Here is an 11,229-nt window from a genome sequence, read left to right as displayed (position 1 = left end):
GTAAAATAAATTTGCAAGTTAGAAATCTTTATTAGGTTGTGATTGTTTGGGCCTTACGTGATATTAGAATAAATTATGCATGTACATAATCAATTTATTTCAATTATCCTTAGGGTAACTTGGTGAAATTAATTAATTATGTTAAATAGAAACATATGGTTATTTGAAATTGAATTTGTTTGTAAATTAAATTCTCAATAATAAATTAATTTTAGTCATCTGGTAAATATCATTTAAATAATTAGCAACCCCATAGATAGGAATTACTTGTGCATGAAAATTGTGTGTAAACAACAACCCTTTTGTGAATTACTTGTGTGTGTAGGATTAGAATTGCATTTTTTAGGATGAAGTTTAATAAAGGAATGATAAACAAGACTTTTAGAAACATTAGTAGAGGACTGGCACTCGAATTAACAAGGTTAGACCAGGCGTAAGGGGTGCCTAACACCTTTCCCTTACGTACCCACTATCCCGAACCTAGACATTAGGCTATGGTAATGACGGTTGTGGAAACTCTACAAGGAGTAAGTTGCCATCCATGACCCTCGAAAGAAACACTGAATATGTCCCGGTTATTACCCGGGTGGCGACTCCTGTCTATCTATGCCTTCGTGGCATAAATCCTTAGTACCGTGATAGTGTTATGGGAAGACGATACTTACCAGTGGTTTGATTCTATTAGGATTGTATGAAGTGCATGTCTAGGAAATGCTGTCTAAGAGGGCAGTACTTAAGTGAGACCATTGTGACTCCACCATCTTTCCTGGGCATTACCTGGTGTATTTTATATAATTCTAATGGATGATATTTCGCCTCACGCCCCCCCTCCTACAACAACTTTAAAACTTTGATGACTTTTCAGTTGTCTCATATATTCATATAATTGAAAATAATTATTTCCAAATTCTTCTCGCGCGTAGACTGCAATAACATATTCAAACATAATATAAATATGACAATATAAATAAATTTACAATCCATTTTAAGTAACACTATAGTTATAAACATGCCTAATTTTTTCCTGTTTTCTCTATGACAATATATCTCCTGTAGAATAGGTAGAATTTCCATCCATGTTAAGGTACTCTCTGTATTTGGGATGACTTCCTCTAGGAAAAAAGTTAAAACTAGTTCATTATAGGTGTCAACACCTTCTTGTTCCCAAATTCGAGATAGCAAATGGAAATATCGAATGGGAATAGTTTCAATTAGGACATTAATTTTTTTGGTTTCTTGTATCTGATAGCTAGTATTAATAATTTTTTATAAGAAATTATTAATTTCAACAACATGCTCCGTTATGCATCTTCCAGGCTTCCATTTAAGTTCATCAATGTTCTACAGCCTAAACCTAATATTTTCTATTGCATATTGCCCTCTTAAAACGCTTGGAGTGAATTTCATAATGACCATCTACAAAATAAATAAATAAATAAAATAATATGACTATTAAACATACTAAAATTAAGAAAACATAATAATGAATAAAGCAGAAAATTAACAACAAATCGTCAAGTCAAATACACATGAGTGACAACACATAATAATTAAAAAAGGTAATAATTGAAAATGTAGAACAACATTGTTATGAATTTATTATAATAATATCAATTCACTAACAACATGGCGGAAGACAATATGGAAGAAATTTTACAAAATCATTATCGTCACTATCACTGAAATCAGAAATTTCATCATAATCAACAATTAATTATGATATAGTTAGACTTTGTTTTTTACCTGCATTTTTCTATGGATTAAACTGATTGTGAAAATGTTCAAGACGATTATTTATTTTATCTATCTCAAGCTGTAATTGTGCTTTCACTTTGCATATTTCTTCATCATTATTCCATTTTAATTCAGCTGAATGAACTTTCGGGATTGATAAATCGTGAAATCTAGAATATGCTTCCATCTCATAATGTATCTCCCATAATCTCTCCCATTCATGTTGTAGAGAAATTGCTCTAATAAAAATTTTCTAATCATATAAATTTACCTCATATTTATTTTAAGTACTCTATAAAATTTTTCTTAAAAAAATACGTAATATATTATCTATATTTTACCTAATTAGTTTTATCAAAAAATATAATACACATTAAAAAAAATTACCTTAACAATTTTTTTTAGTTTTTATACTTTTAATTTTTTTTCATTATTTACAACTTTTCAATTACATTTTATATTATTTTCACCTAATTTTTTCCCTCAGAAAATTTATGAATAATATTCAAAATAATAATATTATTTTTTTTCTTTTTTTTATTATTTTATTACCTTCTTTACACATAAAATCGTGTTCTAAACCTAATAATTTTTCAAATTTAAATTTTACAACATAATATTTAAATTTTATTACTAATATTTTTTATTTTAACTAATACAAATTATTAACTACAGTATTATATAATTATATAATATTTAATTTCACTACAAAATTTTAAAAATATTTTACTAATACATAAATTATTTTCTTTAACATGAAATTTATCATTAAATATCATTAAAAAAAACACATAAATATATATAATACACATACCTTCAAATGTTGGAGAGAGCCAGTGCTTCAAATAGTGGCTCAAAATATTATACAGTGAATAGTGCCGATGCATAAAACCAGTGTGAGAAATGAGAGGAGTTGGGTTGGTATAAATAGTGCTACTAGACGCTATTATATTTACAGATTACCTGTCATTTAACTGACACTGTGATGGGGTGTTGACGCTTAGCAGTTAGGCGCTATCATTTGTAGCACCTAGCTGCTTGCCTCTTTTTTTTCAACAAGTGTGGAGATTCTTTACTGTTCACTGCAACTAGACTCTACCATGAGTAGCACCCAGCTGCCTGCTATCTACACTTTTCGAAAAGTGGGAGAATCTAGACTATTCACGTGGCAGCTAGACGCTACCATGAGTAGCACCCAGCTGCCACACTTCTTTTTTTTTTTTGGCATTTTTACTTTTTTTGTAAAACGAGATGCCTTTTTCACAAAATGAGAGAATTTACACTGTTCATTGTAAGTAGACTCTACTATGGGTAGCACCCAGCTCCTCTGCCGTTTTAATTTTTTTTTTTTTACATTTCAGTCCAAAAGAATGTTTTTTATTACAAGTCGGTCCCTAGCCGCTACTTATGATTGAGTCTGCCTGTCTCTCTCCTTCACGTCATAAAAAATACCCCCTTTTGATAAATAATTTTTCCCTCACCCCCTTTTGGTAATTTAGTTTTTAAATCACACCCTCTAGGTAATTTCCCCTTTTTTAAGAGAAAGAAAATTTCTCTCATTTGGTTTTTTTTTTTTTGTCCTTTCTCAGTACTATTGAGGTTGTTTCTTGCTTGGCTTTTCTTGCCCTTCGAGGTAGGGGAGGAGAGTCAACTCTCCTCCTTCCCTAGGTACGGTGTGTAAAGTTTGGTTTTTAGTTTGTGCAAGGGCAATGAAATGATGAGAGCAGAGTTTTAAATACCCTGTGTTTGGTTGGTTTCTGACTTACTAGTGGAGTTTTCATAGTGAGGAAAGGGAGCTTACAAAGGAGTCCTGTAGAGTTGACCTAAGGCTATGTTAGACTGACATGCCTTAGCCCTCTGCATTTTCATCTCCTTTTCTTCCTAGAATGCTTTTGTTGGCTGGATTAGTGGCTAAGGGGTCAGCAGTGACTAGGCATGCTTGATTTGTTTTCGAAAATTGCAATTTATCTGTGATGTTCCCGTTCTTCTCTCTCAATTGCTACGCCTACATCGGCTTTGGCCCTCGGTAATCGGCTACACTACTCAGGGGGTGTTTGGTTCACCTGTTGGGTGTACCTGATAGCTAATAGACATCCAAACAGGTGAAAGTGAACTAGAGTATTTGGTATGTTTAAAAAAATAAAACTGATAGCTAACGAGTAGCTGATATGGTATCAATCAACTGTAATTTGTATCAGCTCTATTTTTAGAGCTGTTTCTCATCAGCTGATAGCTGATTTGATTTTATTTTTTATTTTGACCATATTATCCCTTTTTATTTAACTTAAAAATTAATATTATTAAAACTTTTATATTTTTATTTATAATTTTAACATTTTAATTAACACATTTCAACTTTGTTAAAATATTTTTTGTTAATAACATAAAATATAAAATATTTATTTATATCTAAAAACTTAAAATTAATTATAAGTTTTTCTTTATCAACAATAATAATTATGTTATTATTTTATTTTGATTTTTAAAGTTATTTAATTATTTTTTAAAAAAATTTAATTATTTTCTTATTTCAATTATAAAATAAATGATATAATATAATAGATTAATAATTATATATTTATTTTAATAATATAATAAATTAATTTAATAATTGTATATTTAATTTAACAATAAAATAAATAATATAATATAATAAATTTATAATTTTATATTTATTTCAATAATAAAATAAATTATATAATATAACCCTTATTAGTCATTTCACATATTAACAGTAACAACTAAATATAGTTTTACCAAAAACTTAACATAAATCAGCTATCATCAGCTAACAGTAACAGCTATCAGCTGTATTCAATAGTTAAACCAAACAGGCCCTTAGTGGTATTGGCGGTTTCTTTTCTGCAAGCAGTAGATTTCAATGGTTTTGCGGGCAAGTGGTGGTGTCCTAGGTTTAGGTTTATGGGTTTGAGTTGGGTTGGGTTGATTGTAGGGCTGGTGGTGGGCTTCTAGTCATGCTAGCTTATGAATTTGTTGTACTTATCCAAGAGACGTTGTTTAATGCAATGAAATCAATGAGTTAATTGCACCAATCATCCTTGAATTTAGAGAGTTTTTTCATTTTCATCCATAAACTTTAGTTTCTTTAAAAAAAATCATTCAACTTAAGTTTATTTTAAAAAAAAAGCCACTTTCACCTACAATAGTAAATTTATAGGCTAAAAATAATTAAAATTACTCTTTTACCCTTCTCTCTTAATAAGAATAAAAATATTATTTTGCCCCTTCTTGATTTTCTATTCAGCCCTGCCCTTCTCCTTTCCAACTCTCTCCTCCACGACCTCCGTCCCCTTCTTCCTCTTCCTCCTATCTACCTCTTAAAATGATATAGGCCTAAGGATGTGAGAAGTTTTTTTTTTTTTCTCTGAAGAGGATGTGAGAAGCTGAAGAAAAAGTTGATGAAATTGTGTGGAGCAAGAATAGAGATTAATGGCCAATTTGATGGAACGGTGCTTATTAAGGAAGAAGGAAGAAATGACACAAGGAAAAGGCTAGAGATTTAGCTAGATGCATAAAAATTTTTTAGAAAGTAGTTGAAGATGTTGGAACAGATGCAAACGTGACTCATCTTCTCTTTGTAACTCTCTTTCTCTCTCTACTGTAACTCTCCTTTCTCTATCTACTGTGGTTTTTCTTCTTATCTAAACTTCTTCTTTGCAATTCTTGTTCATATACAATGAGTTTGTGTTTGTGTGTTGTTTTTCCTTCTATTTTGTTCAGGATCTATTAAAGTTGAAACTTTTTGCTGTGGGTTTTGGCGTTTATTTTATTTTATGATGTGGGTTTTGCGATTAGACTGAGAATTTTTTAGTTTTTTATTTAGATCTAATCTATTTGATTTCTTCTCATTATTTTCTCAACAATTTTTTCCACTTAACATTGAAACTTTCCCTTTAAAGTCTTTCCCCACTTGTAATCAACAATGAGATGGGGTTTTGTGGTTACCTGGATTTCTTCTCTGCTCCTCTTAGGGAAGTTGTGGCTGATCCACAAATTGAGCCAAAGCCTATCGTGGAGGATGATTATAGTGATGAGGAGACTTTTTCTTTTCAGATATGGATAAAATAGTAATTTTACAGTTAAGAGTGACTTTTCTTGAAATAAAACTTAAGTTGCGTAATTTTATTTTAAGAAACTAAAGTTTAGGGACGAAAATGAAAAAGGCCCCTAAGTTCAGGGATGACTGATGCAATTAACCGTGAAATCAATACAAGTTAATTTCACTAATTAATTACATTCTATATAACATTAAGATTATTAAAATTTCACAGATTTATTTTTATATATGGTAAATTTTTGTTTCACTCTCGAGTCTAAAATTTTAAAGGGAAAGGAGATTAGTTCCAAATTGAGGGCCATAAATTTAATTTAATATATTATTCAAACTCAACAGTATTAAAACTCAATTGAGTTTAATTTTTACCACTGAGTGTGATTGCTTAGTAGTTAATTTGGTGAGATATCCTTGTCTCACTCCAATTCAACTCCCCACACCAGTATAATGATTAAATATTATTCCTTCCTATAAGATTGGATTAAATTGAGGATATCAATCGATGACCTTAAGTCTCGGGTCTAAAGGGACTATAACCATTTTACCCAAAGAATTTCATTTATTTTATATAAAAAAATAGTTTAATTTTTCATATTTAAATTTAACTTAAATATGTAAATATTTTAAATATTGAATCAATGTGGATTCAACTCGGGTTTAGTTACGATTAAGAATTTAATTAAATATATTTATTAGTTTTCAAATTAAGACTATAATAATTAATTGCCACTTAAATTTATTTTAAATTCAATTTATAAATTATATATATATATATATATATATATATATATATATATATATATATATATATAATTTGAAATATATTTAAAATTATTAAAACGTAAATACTCTATTAGATTTGTCATTCACTAAATTCAAATAACATAATAATTAAATATGGCTAACTCATTATTCAAGTTATATAAATTTTAGCTTTAACTCTACCTAAAAAAATAAATAAATAAATAAAAACTTTAACTCAATTAACACTGAGTTACCTTGGAAGATTTTGCTAATTTTATGTAGAATTTATTTAATATTATTATTTAAGCTGTTATTTAAAAAAAATTATCTCAAAACTATTAGTTAAAAACTTATTTTAAAATTACATTTAACAAGTTTTAACTATAAAAACTCTAAAATAAATAAATAAAATTTTTTAAACTATATATTTACTGTTTCTTTCAATATTACATTAATTATGCTTGCTTATGAGTATTTTTAAAAATTTATGAATAATCAAATTTTTTCATATTTTTCATTTTTTAAAAATTTTTTAAGTAAAAGTAATGATGAAAAAATGCTAATAAAATATATAGAGTATGCTGTAAAAGATGATAATCTATTTAAAATATTTTTAACAAAATGAATTATTTGCTTTAATTAATCACAATAGGCTAGTTTAAATTTTGAAATTAATTCAGCCTATTTAGTATTACTATTGAGAGAATTAATCTTTTAAATATACTATTAGAGAGTATTAAAAAATAATTTAAAATTAAAATTGATAAGTTTTAGTCATAACAACACTAAAATAATAGAAGAATTTTTTCTAAATTATTTTTATAATTGCATCTAAAATAATATTTTTATTCAAAAAAATAATTTTGACTCTCTGAACATAATGCCGAACAGACACTTCATGAGTAGTTTAATATATTTAAATTTAAAAAAGAAAAAGTTAAATTAGACATGCGCAGTAAATATAGGAGCAAATTGAGCATTATTAATGAGAGGAAAACAATTACTCCAAGATTAATGACGATGAAAACAATAGTTCCTAAAATGAGCTGCTGTTTTGCAACCTAAATATAAAATTTCATCAACGGTTTTATCCACAGAATCGAAGTACACAAAGCTCCAACTTCTTTTGGTTGACATAATTAAATAAGGAATCAACAAACCGACTGCGAATCCCAACCCAATGGCAAGGTAAAACCACTTGTCAACAGCGTAACGATTGTCAATCTCCCTAATGACTCCTGAAACAGGGGGATCGGAAACAAAACACTCAACAACAAGAGGAGCACCACAAAGTCTTGGGTTTCCTGCAAAAGAAGAAGCCTCAAAAGTTGCCATTTGACCTGAATAAGGGATCAGACCTGAGAAGTTGTTGTATGATACGTTCAAGTACTCCAAAAATGACATTGAAACCATGCTTGGAGGGAGTGGACCTGAAAACGTATTGCTTGAACGATCCAGGGATGCCAATTGACATAATTTTGAAATGTCCTGAGGAATTTGACCACTGATGTGATTCCTTGACAAGTTCAAAATCACCAATCCCTCCAATTTTGTTACTTCATGTGGGAGCTCTCCGTGTAAATAGTTTCCAGAAATGTCAATGCATGTCAGAAAGGAAAGTGTCCTTGTGTACTCTAAAGATTGGCCTTTTGTATTCACAACTATATGTTCTTGGTAATAGTAATCTCCCAGAAAATAAAGTAAGTCCTCACGAATGCTTTTTCCTTGTGTCATGGATTTAAGACTACCAAGGTTAGTGGGAATGGTTCCTCTCAACTGATTTTCTGCTAGGTCCAAGACATTCAGTGAACTCAGTTTCAAAAGTGCAGAAGGAAGTTCTCCTGAAAACACGTTTGACCTCAAGTCAAGAATTTTAAGAACCGGAAAAGCTTCTCCAATCCATTGTGGAATTATACCAGTCAACCTGTTGCAACCAAGGTCCAGAGTTGTCAACCTTGACAAATTTTTGAAAGATGAAGGTAGTTTTCCTGTGATCTTGTTGTTTCTTAGATGTATTGTATGAAGAACAGTTAGCTGACCCAAAGAACTTGGAATTCTCCCCGTTAAATAGTTGTTCTGAAGGTCTAGGACCTGCAAGAAACTGCAATTCCCTATGCTCTTAGGAATTCGTCCTGTTAAATTGTTCCTTGAGAGATCAATGACTTGCACTTCCTGCATTCTCCCAATAGATGTTGGGATTGCACCGGTAATTTGGTTGCTTGCAAGAGAAAGGACTAAAATGAGTGAGTTGTCACCTACATTTTCCGGGATGGGACCAGAAAATTTGTTATTAGAAAGATTTAATACTGCAATTTGGTTACTTGGAAGAGGAATGCGACCTTCAAGAAGATTGAAACTCAAATCAACTTTTGCACAAAAATCTACACTGAAAGTACTCGGTAAGTGACCTTGTAACAAATTAGAAGAAAAATTTAACAAAAAGAGACTGCCAGAAATATCCCAAAACCAGTTGGGTATGGAGCCTGAGATATTAGCATTCGATAAATCCACTTCCAGAATATGTCTTTGAGATCTAAGCCAACCTGGAAACGAAGGCCCCAAATTGCATGAACGCATCATGAGTGACTTCAGTTGAAATGCAGGAACCCAATTAGGACTGAAATTGAAAATCAAAGAGTTGAAGGATAAATCCAAGAACACCAACTTTTTTAGCTTTAAAAAGTGGGATTCCGAGACAATACCAACCAGCCTATTGGAGGAGACATCTAGGTATTTCAACAGAGAAAGTTTGCCCATACTTTCAGGGAGGTTTCCAGTCAAATGATTGGAAGAGACATCTAGGGTTGACAACTTTGAGATTTGTCCCAAATTGTCTGGAAGAGTTCCATTGAACAAGTTAGAATTTAAATGAAGTTCAACAAGATTTTGAAGCTGACCCAACCAACTTGGCAGCATACCACACAACTGATTGCAGCTCAACAAGAAGTTCTGCAAATGAGGCAGTGGACGGATTGAGCTGGGAATACTACCTTCAATGTAATTGCGGGACAAATCAAGATGAGTGAGAGATGTCATGTTTCCGATGGAAGCAGGCAGCTTACCATGCACAAAATTGTTATCCAATTGAAGAACCTCTAACTTGCTCCAGCTCTGCTTGAATAGTTGATAGCTGCTGACACCGAGATTATTGTTACCAATATTCAAGAACCGCAGATTTGGTAGGTTGCAAAAACCAATTGAATTGCTCCCCTGAATGCTGTTATAGCTGAGATCAACAGATAAGAGGCTACTGATATTCACAAGCCATCTGGGGATCGAGTTCAAGTTGTTGTAACTGAGGTCTATGACAGCAAGTGAACTAGAATTAGCAAAGCTAACAAACAAAGTGGACCTTTGTAAGTTACAATCAGATAAGTGAACTTCACTTAAAGCTGGAAGCATGCTAAGTGGTCTAACCCATTTTGATCCTACCATTGCAAGGTCAACCCCATCCAACACTAGATATTTCAGGGACGTGAGGCCAGTAACCCATTCAAGATTATCAAGAAAATTTTCTCCAAAAGTGGAAGAGATGTCAAGGTGCTGCAAGGAAGAGATGTTTCCCAAATTTGGAGGTATTTTTCCACCAAATCCAGAATTTGCCAAGTTTAGATATCGCAGTCTCTCAAAAGACTCAAAGAATGTAGGAATTTGGTTGCCATTGAATGCATTAAAACTCAAGTCTAAATATTCCAAGGACTTTAGTTTTGCTAATGATGATCTAAGCTCCCCTCCTAACGCAAACTTTCCTGGAAATTGATCTGGGTTGTGGATATCAACAGTAATTACAGCTCCAGTTCTATTGTTGCAGCCTATTCCCCACCATTGACAGCAATCGCCTCCTTGCCATGATGAGAGAAGGTTATTTGGATCCGAGAGTCCATTTTTGAACTCAATAAGAGCTTCTCTGTCGGATGCTTTGCAATTCACTAACTGGGCATTGCCATTATGAGCAAGTCTTGTTGCAAAATTGATGACAATTAGTAATATTTGAAGAAGTGATGATGTTTCCATTGGTTTAGCTCCAATGGTTTGAACTTTGAACCACTGTGAATGATGGACTACCATAATATATAGCATTGAACATGCATTGACATAATCATCAGATAGTTGCATTGGACTTGTTCTGTTCACCTGGGTTCCAAACGGCATATGATAACAACTGGTGGCGAACAATGATTTTTGTCATCTTGAGATAAGAATATACGTCTTCTACAGAGGTGGACCATTTCTTGTGAGATTGTAGATACTATTCGGCAAAGCAGCTACTGAGAAATAATGGTCAAGTCATATTGCCAAATTAAGTTGTTCTGCAAAACATTCAAATGATTACATGGTTATAATCGGATGTTCTCTGATATTATCATCATTCAAGTAGAAGGAATAAAATAATTGATATCCAACAAGAGGGAAAGCTAAAGAACCAATGAGAGAGAATGAGAGATTCTTGTTATTCCATTCACAACACCTACGGTTCACAATATGAAACCCTATTCGCCGGCGTTGAATCGAGCAACTAGAGTCGGTGACAGACCGATCAACTTCGGGCAACCAGCATAAAGACCTCCATACGCAGAATTGGTTTATGGGTAGCGTGTATCAAGGCCTGCAGGTCTGAGTCTCCACTTTTGGAAAATCAATAAAAAAGAATTAGGATGAACAAATATTAATAAAAG

The 11,229-nt window shown here is 31.7% G+C and overlaps 1 protein-coding gene across 1 annotated transcript; it reads right to left on the bottom strand.

Moving 5' to 3' along the window:
* Positions 1 to 7,564: 7,564 nt before the first annotated feature.
* Positions 7,565 to 10,705, bottom strand: LOC110647463 (receptor-like protein EIX2). The gene has a single exon (XM_021801310.2). It carries the CDS (start codon positions 10,703 to 10,705, stop codon positions 7,565 to 7,567), a length of 3,141 nt encoding a protein of 1,046 aa, XP_021657002.2.
* Between the last annotated feature and the right edge of the window lie 524 nt (positions 10,706 to 11,229).

The sequence above is a fragment of the Hevea brasiliensis genome, chromosome 8, assembly GCF_030052815.1.
Source record: "Hevea brasiliensis isolate MT/VB/25A 57/8 chromosome 8, ASM3005281v1, whole genome shotgun sequence".
NCBI classification, from domain to species: Eukaryota; Viridiplantae; Streptophyta; class Magnoliopsida; order Malpighiales; family Euphorbiaceae; genus Hevea; species Hevea brasiliensis.
This window is presented reverse-complemented; position numbering and strand designations above follow the sequence as displayed.

Excerpts from the sequence above, each read along its gene's own strand:
- LOC110647463 (XM_021801310.2), bottom strand. The coding sequence starts at position 10,705 with ATGCCGTTTGGAACCCAGGTGAACAGAACAAGTCCAATGCAACTATCT.